Source organism: Entelurus aequoreus, linkage group LG05 (assembly GCF_033978785.1).
Source record: "Entelurus aequoreus isolate RoL-2023_Sb linkage group LG05, RoL_Eaeq_v1.1, whole genome shotgun sequence".
NCBI classification, from domain to species: domain Eukaryota; kingdom Metazoa; phylum Chordata; class Actinopteri; order Syngnathiformes; family Syngnathidae; genus Entelurus; species Entelurus aequoreus.
In genome coordinates this window covers 13,704,032-13,718,996 of record NC_084735.1, presented here as the reverse complement: position 1 = coordinate 13,718,996, position 14,965 = coordinate 13,704,032, and the positions used below count along the sequence as shown (strand labels likewise).

The window sequence follows — 14,965 nt, the reverse complement described above, 5'->3', positions numbered from 1 at the left end:
ATGAAAAAAAGAATTAGCTCTCAAAGTCATTTATTTGATCACTTTTTTTCAACAGCATAAAAAACAGGTTCGATAAACATAAAATGCAGGTTAGAACTCAGTACTTTCTCAACGTAAAAGGAAAGAATAAAGTTGCTGGTAAATGCGTCGATTATGGTTCTCTATAGCTCACAAAAAAACACGAACGTAAATGAACAAAAAAAAAGTTTGTCAAAGTAGAGGAAATTAAAAAACAATTCACAGTCCAATCAAACGTTATTAAGACTTGGGTAAAAAAAAATGTGCTTGCCACAATACAGATTAAGATATCAAACGAGATATTAAGCACCAAGGACTAAGGTGCTCTTTACTTGTACAAGGGGAGTAGGCTAAGTCCAGTGACAGGGTCTGTGACACACCTCTCTATCAGTTGGAGATAGGTAAGGTTCTCTTGTGTGTTGGGATCGAAAAAGCCCTTGGTGTCGTCATCTGGGTCGGACAAAATTTGGTTCATTTCTTCGTCAAAGTAGCCTCTTTCATATGCCACCTGCACAGGCACTCTGTGACTGTTTACTGGGTCGATGATGCCTCCTGTGGCAATTTGAGCTTCAAGGAGACGAATTCCATGATCCTTGACTATCAGGTCTTTTTTCAGAGCCTGGAACAAAGATATGGTGTCTTCAGTGTAAGGGTCTCTATATCCTGTGACTGCTCGTTCTGCTGAGAGCAGTTTGTTTTTCCACTCGTTGCCAACCACTCTCTGAGCCACAGCTTCTTCCACTGAAAGTTTCTTGTTGTTGACTGGGTCAATGACAAAGCCAGTGGCAGCTTGGGCTTCCAGCAGAACCAGAGATGTACCAGGGGTCAGCCGGCGTCTGGATTTGGCTTCATAGATGCTCAGGGTCTCCTTGGTTGACTGTAAGTATACCCCTGCAATACTGTTGGTTCCCTCCAGGTACTTGCGGACAGATCGCATTTGACTAACTTCCCGCACTGTGACTTTTCCTGCATTTAGATCTTTGTAGATGTCTTCACTGATGATTTTTGATTCAAGCAACTCTGTAGCACTGACATCCTTTCTTATTCCTTGAAAACTTTCCATGTCTGTAACTGTGGTGCTGATGGTGGTTTCTATGGTGCTGCTGTCCATTGTTGTTTCTTGAGTCAGACATGTGACTGCTGATGATGAGGTGGTGGTGGTGGTCTGCTGCTGAATAATCATCAAGATGATCTCCAAGAAACGTTGGATTGTGATAGCTCCGGACTTGTACTGCTGCACAAGTTCTCGCCTTCTCTCCTCAGTTATGTATCTGCAGTAGAGCAGCTCCCACAGCGAGACTGTCATTCCTTGGTACTCCTCTCCTGCTTTGGTGGTTGTTGTTGATTTCAGTTTAAGTTTTGTGGCCTCGTCAACAAAGAAGTAGAACTCCCCTTTCTTCACAATAACCAGCAGACTCAGACCAGTGATGGAGTCTGTGACACACCTCTCTATCAGTTGGAGATAGGTAAGGTTCTCTTGTGTGTTGGGATCGAAAAAGCCCTTGGTGTCGTCATCTGGGTCAGACAAAATTTGGTTCATTTCTTCGTCAAAGTAGCCTCTTTCATATGCCACCTGCACAGGCACTCTGTGACTGTTTACTGGGTCGATGATGCCTCCTGTGGCAATTTGAGCTTCAAGGAGACGAATTCCATGATCCTTGACTATCAGGTCTTTTGTCAGAGCCTGGAACAAAGATATGGTGTCTTCAGTGTAAGGGTCTCTATATCCAGTGACTGCTCGTTCTGCTGAGAGCAGTTTGTTTTTCCACTCGTTGCCAACCACTCTCTGAGCCACAGCTTCTTCTACTGAAAGTTTCTTGTTGTTGACTGGGTCAATGACAAAGCCAGTGGCAGCTTGGGCTTCCAGCAGAATCAGAGATGTACCAGGGGCCAGCAGTCCTCTGGATTTGGCTTCATAGATGCTCAGGGTCTCATTGGTTGACTGCAAGTATACCCCTGCAATGCTGTTGGTCCCTTCCAGGTACTTGCGGACAGATCGCATTTGACTAACTTCCTGCACGGTGACTTTTCCTGTATTTAGATCTTTGTAGATTTCTTCACCGATGATTTTTGATTTAAGCAACTCTGTAGCACTGACATCCTTCCTTATTCCTTGAAAACTTTCCATGTCTCTGGTCTCTGTAACTGTGGTGCTGATGGTGGTTTCTATGGTGCTGCTGTCCATTGTTGTTTCTTGAGTCAGACATGTGACTGCTGATGATGAGGTGGTGGTGGTGGTCTGCTGCTGAATAATCATCAAGATGATCTCCAAGAAACGTTGGATTGTGATAGCTCCGGACTTGTACTGCTGCACAAGTTCTCGCCTTCTCTCCTCAGTTATGTATCTGGAGTAGAGCAGTTCCCACAGCGAGACTGTCATTCCTTGGTACTCCTCTCCTGCTTTGGTGGTTGTTGTTGATTTCAGTTTAAGTTTTGTGGCCTCGTCAACAAAGAAGTAGAACTCCCCTTTCTTCACAATAACCAGCAGACTCAGACCAGTGATGGGGTCTGTGACACACCTCTCTATCAGTTGGAGATAGGTAAGGTTCTCTTGTGTGTTGGGATCGAAAAAGCCCTTGGTGTCGTCATCTGGGTCAGACAAAATTTGGTTCATTTCTTCATCAAAGTAGCCTCTTTCATATGCCACCTGCACAGGCACTCTGTGACTGTTTACTGGGTCGATGATGCCTCCTGTGGCAATTTGAGCTTCAAGGAGACGAATTCCATGATCCTTGACTATCAGGTCTTTTTTCAGAGCCTGGAACAAAGATATAGTGTCTTCAGTGTAAGGGTCTCTATATCCTGTGACTGCTCGTTCTGCTGAGAGCAGTTTGTTTTTCCACTCGTTGCCAACCACTCTCTGAGCCACAGCTTCTTCCACTGAAAGTTTCTTGTTGTTGACTGGGTCAATGACAAAGCCAGTGGCAGCTTGGGCTTCCAGCAGAACCAGAGATGTACCAGGGGCCAGCAGGCGTCTGGATTTGGCTTCATAGATGCTCAGGGTCTCATTGGTTGACTGCAAGTATACCCCTGCAATGCTGTTGGTCCCTTCCAGGTACTTGCGGACAGATCGCATTTGACTAACTTCCTGCACGGTGACTTTTCCTACATTTAGATCTTTGTAGATTTCTTCACCGATGATTTTTGATTTAAGCAACTCTGTAGCACTGACATCCTTCCTTATTCCTTGAAAACTTTCCATGTCTCTGGTCTCTGTAACTGTGGTGCTGATGGTGGTTTCTATGGTGCTGCTGTCCATTGTTGTTTCTTGAGTCAGACATGTGACTGCTGATGATGAGGTGGTGGTGGTGGTCTGCTGCTGAATAATCATCAAGATGATCTCCAAGAAACGTTGGATTGTGATAGCTCCGGACTTGTACTGCTGCACAAGTTCTCGCCTTCTCTCCTCAGTTATGTATCTGGAGTAGAGCAGTTCCCACAGCGAGACTGTCATTCCTTGGTACTCCTCTCCTGCTTTGGTGGTTGTTGTTGATTTCAGTTTAAGTTTTGTGGCCTCGTCAACAAAGAAGTAGAACTCTCCTTTCTTCACAATAACCAGCAGACTCAGACCAGTGATGTGGTCTGTGACACACCTCTCTATCAGTTGGAGATAGGTAAGGTTCTCTTGTGTGTTGGGATCGAAAAAGCCCTTGGTGTCGTCATCTGGGTCAGACAAAATTTGGTTCATTTCTTCGTCAAAGTAGCCTCTTTCATATGCCACCTGCACAGGCACTCTGTGACTGTTTACTGGGTCGATGATGCCTCCTGTGGCAATTTGAGCTTCAAGGAGACGAATTCCATGATCCTTGACTATCAGGTCTTTTGTCAGAGCCTGGAACAAAGATATGGTGTCTTCAGTGTAAGGGTCTCTATATCCAGTGACTGCTCGTTCTGCTGAGAGCAGTTTGTTTTTCCACTCGTTGCCAACCACTCTCTGAGCCACAGCTTCTTCTACTGAAAGTTTCTTGTTGTTGACTGGGTCAATGACAAAGCCAGTGGCAGCTTGGGCTTCCAGCAGAATCAGAGATGTACCAGGGGCCAGCAGTCCTCTGGATTTGGCTTCATAGATGCTCAGGGTCTCATGGGTTGACTGCAAGTATACCCCTGCAATGCTGTTGGTCCCTTCCAGGTACTTGCGGACAGATCGCATTTGACTAACTTCCTGCACGGTGACTTTTCCTGCATTTAGATCTTTGTAGATTTCTTCACCGATGATTTTTGATTTAAGCAACTCTGTAGCACTGACATCCTTCCTTATTCCTTGAAAACTTTCCATGTCTCTGGTCTCTGTAACTGTGGTGCTGATGGTGGTTTCTATGGTGCTGCTGTCCATTGTTGTTTCTTGAGTCAGACATGTGACTGCTGATGATGAGGTGGTGGTGGTGGTGTGCTGCTGAATAATCATCAAGATGATCTCCAAGAAACGTTGGATTGTGATAGCTCCGGACTTGTACTGCTGCACAAGTTCTCGCCTTCTCTCCTCAGTTATGTATCTGGAGTAGAGCAGCTCCCACAGCGAGACTGTCATTCCTTGGTACTCCTCTCCTGCTTTGGTGGTTGTTGTTGATTTCAGTTTAAGTTTTGTGGCCTCGTCAACAAAGAAGTAGAACTCCCCTTTCTTCACAATAACCAGCAGACTCAGACCAGTGATGGGGTCTGTGACACACCTCTCTATCAGTTGGAGATAGGTAAGGTTCTCTTGTGTGTTGGGATCGAAAAAGCCCTTGGTGTCGTCATCTGGGTCAGACAAAATTTGGTTCATTTCTTCATCAAAGTAGCCTCTTTCATATGCCACCTGCACAGGCACTCTGTGACTGTTTACTGGGTCGATGATGCCTCCTGTGGCAATTTGAGCTTCAAGGAGACGAATTCCATGATCCTTGACTATCAGGTCTTTTTTCAGAGCCTGGAACAAAGATATGGTGTCTTCAGTGTAAGGGTCTCTATATCCTGTGACTGCTCGTTCTGCTGAGAGCAGTTTGTTTTTCCACTCGTTGCCAACCACTCTCTGAGCCACAGCTTCTTCCACTGAAAGTTTCTTGTTGTTGACTGGGTCAATGACAAAGCCAGTGGCAGCTTGGGCTTCCAGCAGAACCAGAGATGTACCAGGGGCCAGCAGGCGTCTGGATTTGGCTTCATAGATGCTCAGGGTCTCATTGGTTGACTGCAAGTATACCCCTGCAATGCTGTTGGTCCCTTCCAGGTACTTGCGGACAGATTGCATTTGACTAACTTCCTGCACGGTGACTTTTCCTACATTTAGATCTTTGTAGATTTCTTCACCGATGATTTTTGATTTAAGCAACTCTGTAGCACTGACATCCTTCCTTATTCCTTGAAAACTTTCCATGTCTCTGGTCTCTGTAACTGTGGTGCTGATGGTGGTTTCTATGGTGCTGCTGTCCATTGTTGTTTCTTGAGTCAGACATGTGACTGCTGATGATGAGGTGGTGGTGGTGGTGGTCTGCTGCTGAATAATCATCAAGATGATCTCCAAGAAACGTTGGATTGTGATAGCTCCGGACTTGTACTGCTGCACAAGTTCTCGCCTTCTCTCCTCAGTTATGTATCTGGAGTAGAGCAGTTCCCACAGCGAGACTGTCATTCCTTGGTACTCCTCTCCTGCTTTGGTGGTTGTTGTTGATTTCAGTTTAAGTTTTGTGGCCTCGTCAACAAAGAAGTAGAACTCCCCTTTCTTCACAATAACCAGCAGACTCAGACCAGTGATGGGGTCTGTGACACACCTCTCTATCAGTTGGAGATAGGTAAGGTTCTCTTGTGTGTTGGGATCGAAAAAGCCCTTGGTGTCGTCATCTGGGTCAGACAAAATTTGGTTCATTTCTTCGTCAAAGTAGCCTCTTTCATATGCCACCTGCACAGGCACTCTGTGACTGTTTACTGGGTCAATGATGCCTCCTGTGGCAATTTGAGCTTCAAGGAGACGAATTCCATGATCCTTGACTATCAGGCCTTTTGTCAGAGCCTGGAACAAAGATATGGTGTCTTCAGTGTAAGGGTCTCTATATCCAGTGACTGCTCGTTCTGCTGAGAGCAGTTTGTTTTTCCACTCGTTGCCAACCACTCTCTGAGCCACAGCTTCTTCTACTGAAAGTTTCTTGTTGTTGACTGGGTCAATGACAAAGCCAGTGGCAGCTTGGGCTTCCAGCAGAACCAGAGATGTACCAGGGGTCAGCAGGCCTCTGGATTTGGCTTCATAAATGCTCAGGGTCTCATGGGTTGACTGCAAGTATACCCCTGCAATGCTGTTGGTCCCTTCCAGGTACTTGCGGACAGATCGCATTTGACTAACTTCCTGCACGGTGACTTTTCCTGCATTTAGATCTTTGTAGATTTCTTCACCAATGATTTTTGATTTAAGCAACTCTGTAGCACTAACATCCTTCCTTATTCCTTGAAAACTTTCCATGTCTCTGGTCTCTGTAACTGTGGTGCTGATGGTGGTTTCTATGGTGCTGCTGTCCATTGTTGTTTCTTGAGTCAGACATGTGACTGCTGATGATGAGGTGGTGGTGGTCTGCTGCTGAATAATCATCAAGATGATCTCCAAGAAACGTTGGATTGTGATAGCTCCGGACTTGTACTGCTGCACAAGTTCTCGCCTTCTCTCCTCAGTTATGTATCTGGAGTAGAGCAGTTCCCAAAGCGAGACTGTCATTCCTTGGTACTCCTCTCCTGCTTTGGTGGTTGTTGTTGATTTCAGTTTAAGTTTTGTGGCCTCGTCAACAAAGAAATAGAACTCCCCTTTCTTCACAATAACCAGCAGACTCAGACCAGTGATGGGGTCTGTGACACACCTTTCTATCAGTTGGAGATAGGTAAGGTTCTCTTGTGTGTTGGGATCGAAAAAGCCCTTGGTGTCGTCATCTGGGTCAGACAAAATTTGGTTCATTTCTTCGTCAAAGTAGCCTCTTTCATATGCCACCTGCACAGGCACTCTGTGACTGTTTACTGGGTCGATGATGCCTCCTGTGGCAATTTGAGCTTCAAGGAGACGAATTCCATGATCCTTGACTATCAGGTCTTTTTTCAGAGCCTGAAACAAAGATATGGTGTCTTCAGTGTAAGGGTCTCTATATCCTGTGACTGCTCGTTCTGCTGAGAGCAGTTTGTTTTTCCACTCGTTGCCAACCACTCTCTGAGCCACAGCTTCTTCTACTGAAAGTTTCTTGTTGTTGACTGGTTCGATGACAAAGCCAGTGGCAGCTTGGGCTTCCAGCAGAACCAGAGATGTACCAGGGGTCAGCAGGCCTCTGGATTTGGCTTCATAGATGCTCAGGGTCTCATGGGTTGACTGCAAGTATACCCCTGCAATGCTGTTGGTCCCTTCCAGGTACTTGCGGACAGATCGCATTTGACTAACTTCCTGCACGGTGACTTTTCCTACATTTAGATCTTTGTAGATTTCTTCACCGATGATTTTTGATTTAAGCAACTCTGTAGCACTGACATCCTTCCTTATTCCTTGAAAACTTTCCATGTCTTTGGTCTCTGTAACTGTGGTGCTAATGTTGGTTTCTATGGTGCTGCTGTCCACTGTTGTTTCTTGAGTCAGACATGTGATTGCTGATGATGAGGTGGTGGTGGTGGTCTGCTGCTGAATAATCATCAAGATGATCTCCAAGAAACGTTGGATTGTGATAGCTCCGGACTTGTACTGCTGCACAAGTTCTCGCCTTCTCTCCTCAGTTATGTATCTGGAGTAGAGCAGTTCCCACAGCGAGACTGTCATTCCTTGGTACTCCTCTCCTGCTTTGGTGGTTGTTGTTGATTTCAGAATGAGTTTTGTGGCCTCGTCAACAAAGAAATAGAACTCCCCTTTCTTTACAATGGATAGCAAATTAAGTCCAGTGAGGGGGTCTGTGACACACCTCTCTATCAGTTGGAGATAGGTAAGGTTCTCTTGTGTGTTGGGATCGAAAAAGCCTTTGGTGTCGTCATCTGGGTCAGACAAAATTTGGTTCATTTCCTCGTCAAAGTAGCCTCTTTGATATGCCACCTGCACAGGCACTCTGTGACTGTATATTGGGTCAATTATGCCTCCTGTGGCAATTTGAGCTTCGAGGAGACGAATTCCATGATCTTTGACAATGAGATCCTTATTCAATGCTTGGAATAAGGAAATTGTTCCACCAGTGTAGGGGTCTCTGTATCCTGTAACTGCTCGTTCTGCTGAGAGTAGTTTGTTTTTCCACTCAGTGCCAACCACTCCCTGGGCCAGAGCTTCTTCTACTGAAAGTTTCTTGTTGTTGACTGGGTCAATGACAAAGCCAGTGCCAGCTTGGGCTTCCAAGAGTATAAGAGAAGTACCAGGAGTCAGCAGGCCTCTTGTCTTTGCTTCGTATATGCTCATAACCTTCTTTGTAGACTCAACTCTGACACCAGCTATACAATTTGTAGCTCCAAGATACTTCTGAATGGATTCCATTTTGTTGACATTCTCTTCGGTCACTTTCCCATGTATAATCTGTGTAAAAAGCTCCTTTGAGATGATTTTGGACTCAAACAACTCACTTGCAGTGACATGCTTCCTTAGTCCTTTGAACGTTCTTTCTTTGGATGAGACCTCTGTAATGATGACTGTGAGTACTTCAATTAATTCATCAATTGTCATGGTACCAGTCTTATATTGTTGTATAAGCTGGTCTCTTTTTTGTTGGGATACGTATGTAGACATTAAAGCTTCCCATAGGGTGACTTCTTTCTCTTCGAGTGTCCATGTTTTCATAACAAATGTTTTGTTTTTGAACTCAAGCTGTATTTGGTCTTCTGAGTGAACAATGTTGTATTCACCTGTCTGTAATGGCAGAAGAAGCAGGCCCGTTTTTGGATCCTTTTCACATCTCTCCATCAGCTCAAGGTAGGATATTTTTTCTTTGGTGTTTGGGTCAATGTGTCCTTTTGTTTCATCAGTGGAATTCAGCAGAAGGTTTTTGAGTTCGTCATCAAGAAGTCTGTTTTGGACTGCAACATTAGCAGGTACTCTGATGCTCAGATGTGGGTCTATGATTCCACCTGTTGCTATTTGTGCTTCAAGAAGACGAATGCCATCTTTTCTTTGGATCAGCTGTTTATTCATAGCCTCATACAAAGATATTGATGCATCAGTATAGGGATCTTTATACCCAGTGACAGCTTGTTCAGCTACCAGAAGCTGCTCATGTACATCTGGTCCAATTACTTTCTCAAGTGCAGCTTGGTCAACAGTGTAAAACTTGTTTTTGGTAGGATCGATGATCCAACCTGTGGATGCCTGTGCTTCCAGCAGCAAAAGCGCCACACCATTTGTCAACACACAATCCCTTTTTGCAGCATATATGCTTACAACTGTCTGGGACGGATACATTCTAATTCCAGCAATGCTTGCGGTTCCATTCAGGTATCGTCTCACACAATCACGTTTGGCGACTCCTTCAAAAGACACTTGCTCTTGGTTAATCTTTTTGAATGTAATAGTGTTAATAATATCAGAGTCAAGCAGTTGTTTGGCAGACACATGCTTTCTTAGACCCATGATCGTTTTGGGAGTTTCACTCCTAACCAGTTTTTCAATTGTAGAGCTGACGACTGTGATTATGGTTTGTATGCTAACCTTTCTTGCTCTGAATGTTTCAATCAGTTCAAAGCGATGTTCTTCAGTGAAGTAGCCAGAGTGGAGCAAGTCCCACAGAGAAACAGATTTCCCTGCATAGCTCACAATTGCCTCGTCAAACTCTTGTTTAATCTGCCTGTCGGTGTACAACTTCACATTTGTCGTTGAAGCTTTTGGTGTGACAGCAATTGGTAAGAAGAGCAATCCAGTTTCTTTATCTTTTATGCATCTACCTAACATGTCCAAGTATGTCAGATTCTCTTTGGTGTTTGGGTCAAAAAATCCTTTTGTGTCATCGGTCGGGTCCAATAGAGTTTGATTAAGCTCTTCATCAAAATATCCTTTCCTGTATGCAACTTCAAGAGGTAGATGAAGACACTTTAAAGGATCAATGATTCCACCTGTGGCAATTTGGGCCTCAAGTAAACGAATGCCATGTTCTTTTACAACAAGGTCTTTCTTCAAGGCTTGGAAAAGAGAAATCTTTTGGCCATTGTATGGATCGACGTAACCAGTGACCGCCTTCTCTGCTGATAAAAGCTTTTCATACATCTGTGGACAAATTAACTTCTCCCTTAGCGCTTGTTCCACTGTGAGCTTTTTGTTTGCCAGAGGATCAACAATGAAACCTGTTGCTGCTTGTGCTTCAAGAAGGCACAGAGCAGTGCCGGGTGTCAGGATAGCATTTCTCTGTGCCTCGTAGATGGTTAGCTTCTGATTGGAGGGCTGCAGTATCACCCCGGCCACACAACTTGTCCCTTGTAGGTAAGATTGCACGCTTTCCATTTTCAGCACATCGGTGCTCCTAATCTTTCCATCGATCAAGCGACTGTATGTTTTTTCATCCACTATTTCAAGCTCTAAAAGATCCACCACCGAAACCTCTCCCCTAAGGGTTTTGAAGCTTAGTCCTGCTTGCTGTTTTATCTCCTTGCTCTCAATGATGTCTAAAATAAACGCACTCATTTCCTCAACTGTTACTTTCCTCGATTTGAAGAGTTTGAAAAACTCCTGCCTTTTTTCCTCTCCTAGATACTCTGAATTGATAAGATCCCAAAGAGTTGTGTGCTTGCCATTGAATCGTCCGTACCTGACAGACACAGTTGTTGTTCTAAATAGCTCCTTCATGGTATCATCTATGTTTATTTTGTTACTTCTGCCTTTGAGTGGCAGCAGGCAGAGTCCTGTGCTGGAGTCTGTGACACATCTGGACATGAGCTGCAAGTACGTGAGATTCTCGTGGGTGTTGGGGTCAAAAAACCCTTTGGTGTCATCACTAGGATCACTCAGGATCTCATTCATCTCCTCATTAAAATATCCACGCCTATAGGCGACATGGATTGGAATGCGATGGCTGTTAACCGGGTCAATGATCCCACCGGTGGCAATTTGGGCCTCCAGGAGTCGAATTCCATGATCGTGTAGGATAAGGCCTTTTTGCATGGCTTGGAACAAAGAGATTGTTTTGCCATCGCACGGGTCTTTGTAGCCTGTCACTGCCTTCTCTGCAGAGCGTAATTTTTGGCACACATCAGCACCGACAACCTTAGCTTTGACTGCATCATCAACGGAAAACTTTCTGTTTCCAATGGGATCAATAAGGAACCCTGTTGCTGCTTGTGCCTCAAGTAAAACCAGAGCTGTTCCAGGCATCAATTTCCTCTTTTGCCTGGCCTGGTAAATAGTCAGAATTTGGGAGTCAGGAAGAAGAACACCTGCAATGCTGTCTTTCCCCTGAAGGTACACACTTATGTTTTGGTCTTCAATGACTTCCTTGACAGACTTCTTTCCTTTTTTCAGGTCATCAAGGACATCCTCGCTAATGATTTCAGCCTCGACCAGCTGTTTAGCAGTGACAGTTTCTCTAATTCCTTCAAAGAAAATCTTAGTTGTTTTTACAGACGTCTCTATGATTTCCAGAACAGTTGTGACAATCGTCTCGATAGTGAGCTTCTTCTGTACGTACTTCCATATGATGTCTTTCCTCTGCTCTTCATTTAAGTATTCTGACATCAGCAGTTCCCAGAGTGATACAGTCATTCCCATGTACTTGCCACATGTCACGCTCACCTTTTTCTTTTTCAAGACGATTTTTGTTTGGTAGTCAATGAAGCTGAAATTCAGCCCATCAGACCTGCCGCGGATCGGTAAGAGACACAGTCCAGTGACAGGATCAATGACACACCTCTCTATCAGCTGCAGATAAGTTAGGTTCTCCTCCGTGTTTGGATCAAAGAATCCCTTGGTGTCGTCTCCGGAATCCTCAAGTATGGCCTTCATTTCTTCATCGAAATAGCCTCTTTTAAAGGCCACCTCTGTGGGAAGTCTGTGGCTGTTAATAGGGTCAATAATTCCACCGGTGGCGATTTGCGCCTCAAGCAGGCGGATCCCGTGTGTCTTAACGATGAGATCTTTTGAAAGCGCTTGAAACAGGGAAATGGTTTCGCCTGTGTACGGGTCTTTGTATCCGGTTACCGCTCGTTCAGCAGAGAGGAGTTTAGCGTAATGTTCTGGACCCACAAGTTTGTTCTTTACAGCCTGTGCCACTGTGAATTTTTTATTTTCGATAGGATCAGTCAGGAATCCAGTTGAAGCCTGTGCCTCCAGTAGAACCAGTGCTGTTCCGGGCATCAGTATGCGTTTCTTCATTGCTTCATAAATGCTCATCCTCTGACCGGTGGAAAGTAGTGCGATGCCTGCAATGCTTCCTTTACCTTCAAGGTATTCCCTCACCGCCTCTATCAGCATCACATCTTGGGTTGTGGTCTTCCCCTTCTGCAGGTCATCATAAATGTCTTTGTCGATGATGTTGGACTCAAGAAGTTTTACGGAGGAAATGCCTCGTCTTAGACCTTTAAAAATGATGAAGACAGGTAGAAGGAGCATGCCCGTCTCAGGTTCAACAATGCATTTCTCCAAGAGCTTCGTGTAGCTCACATGTTCTTGTGTACTTGGATCGTACAACACCTTTAACTCTGACATCTGGTCGTCCAGCAGACCTTTTTCATAGTAACCTTTCTGAATGGCCAAGTCAACAGTAATATGTGTCTTCAGAATGGGATCAAACGGGCCGTGAGTGGATACCTGTGCTTCCAGGAGCCTCAAGCCATGATCTCTTGGAACTAAATCTTTCTGCATAGCTTGGAACAAAGATATGGTTCCGTTAGTGTAGGGATCCAAGTAGCCGGTGACAGCTTTTTCCGCCATAAGGAGCTTCTCCTTCATCTCGGGTCCAATTAGCTCCTCATTGACAGCATCGGCCACAGGAAGTGTTCGATTGTTGACCGGGTCCACGATGCCCACCGTGGCGGCTTGTGCTTCAAGCAGGGCCAACGCCGTTCCTGGTTTGAGCAGGCGTTTTTTCATGGCTTGGTATATGGTGATCTTCTCCTTGGTTGCCTCCAGATAAACGCCTGTCACGGGGCCATAAGATTTAGTGTGGCCGTTTTGTTTCATCTCAGTGTTTTGATTAATGGGCCCCATCTTGGTCGAATACACCTGTGTAACAGAACATGAGTTAAATCAGTTGGTATGTTGTCTACAACACGGTTATTACTGCAGAGTATCAGTTTCGCAGAGGTGTCCAAATGTTTTCCACTTTTTCCAAAAGTGAGTATTGTACTTGTTACACAGCAGCTGATTGAGTCTAACATGCATCTTAGTTGTAGATTAGTTAGCTTTCTATTAGCATGCTAGGTTTTTTTTTGTGCTAACTTTGCAGGTATACACGTCTTGTGACAAATATTTTGTTGCTTGACAAATGACACCTTTTAGCATGCTAAAGTTTGCTAATTTTGTAGGTATACCTAAGTCAATTATAGAACAAACCAGTAATATATTTTGACGCTTGTTATAGCCAGATTTTTTTAGCTAATTTATCAGCAAGTATACACCTTAGTGTCATATATTTTGGTATTTCACTGTGAGCATGTTAGCATAATACTGTTAGCATTTTCTTTTGCTAATTTAGCAGGTATACACCTGTTGTGTCAAATATTTTGTTGCTTGACAAATGACACCTTTTAGCATGCTAAAGTTAGCTAATTTTGTAGGTATACACCTCAGTCATATTTAAGTACTTGATGCGTTAGCAGGCTAGCATTTACAGAAAAAAATTCTAGAACAAACCAGTGATATATTTCGTTACTTGACGCTTGTTATAGTTACAATTTGAAAAAAACTAACTTTAGGATGCTATATTTTTTTAGCTTATTTAGCAGTGTCAAATATTTTGTTGCTTGACAAATGATACCTTTTAGCATGCTAAAGTTAGCTAATTTTGTAGGTATACACCTCAGTCATATTTTAGTACTTGATGCCTTAGCAGGCTAGCATTTACAAAAAATAATTCTAGAACAAACCAGTAATATATTTCAATACTTGACGCTTGTTATAGTTAGCATTTGAAAAAAACTAACATTAGGATGCTAGATTTATTTTTGTGCTAATTTAGCAGGTATACACCTCTTGTGTCAAATATTTTGTTGCTTGACAAATGATACCTTTTAACATGCTAAAGTTAGCTAATTTTGTAGGTGTACACCTCAGTCACATTTTAGTACATGATGCGTTAGCAGGCTAGCATTTACAAAAAAAAATTCTAGAACAAACCAGTGATATATTTCGGTACTTGACACTTGTTATAGTTAGCATTTGAAAAAAAACTAACATTAGGATGCTATATTTTTTTAGCTTATTTAGCAGTGTCAAATATTTCGGTGCTTGACAAATGATACCTTTTAGCATGCTAAAGTTAGCTAATTGTGTAGGTATACACCTCAGTCATATTTTAGTACTTGATGCCTTAGCAGGCTAGCATTTACAAAAAAACATTCTAGAACAAACCAGTGATATATTTCGGTACTTGACGCTTGTTATAGTTAGCATTTGAAAAAAACTAACATTAGGATGCTAGATTTTTTTTGTGCTAATTTAGCAGGTATACACCTCTTGTGTCAAATATTTTGTTGCTTGACAAATGATACCTTTTAGCATGCTAAAGTTAGCTAATTTTGTAGGTATACACCTCAGTCATATTTTAGTACTTGATGCGTTAGCAGGCTAGCATTTACCCCAAAAAATTCTAGAACAAAACAGTAATATATTTCGGTACTTGACGCTTGTTATAGTTAGCATTTTAAAAAAATTAACATTAGGATGCTATATTTTTTTAGCTTATTTAGCAGTGTCAAATATTTTGTTGCTTGACAAATGATACCCTTTAGCATGCTAAAGTTAGCTAATTTTGTAGGTATACACCTCAGTCATATTTTAGTACTTGATGCGTTAGCAGGCTAGCATTTACAAAAAATAATTCTAGAACAAACCTGTAATATA

At 43.4% G+C, this 14,965-nt stretch overlaps 1 protein-coding gene across 2 annotated transcripts in view; it reads right to left on the bottom strand.

Moving 5' to 3' along the window:
* Positions 1 to 13: 13 nt before the first annotated feature.
* The window catches only part of eppk1 (epiplakin 1), a 36,630-nt gene continuing 21,678 nt past the window's right edge, over positions 14 to 14,965 (bottom strand). For both annotated transcript variants that reach the window (XM_062047150.1, XM_062047151.1), the window contains one exon: positions 14 to 13,126. In XM_062047150.1, the coding sequence (XP_061903134.1) occupies positions 347 to 13,111 (12,765 nt within the window). In that variant the 5' untranslated portion in view covers positions 13,112 to 13,126 and the 3' untranslated portion in view covers positions 14 to 346. The remainder of the gene's footprint in view (positions 13,127 to 14,965) is intronic.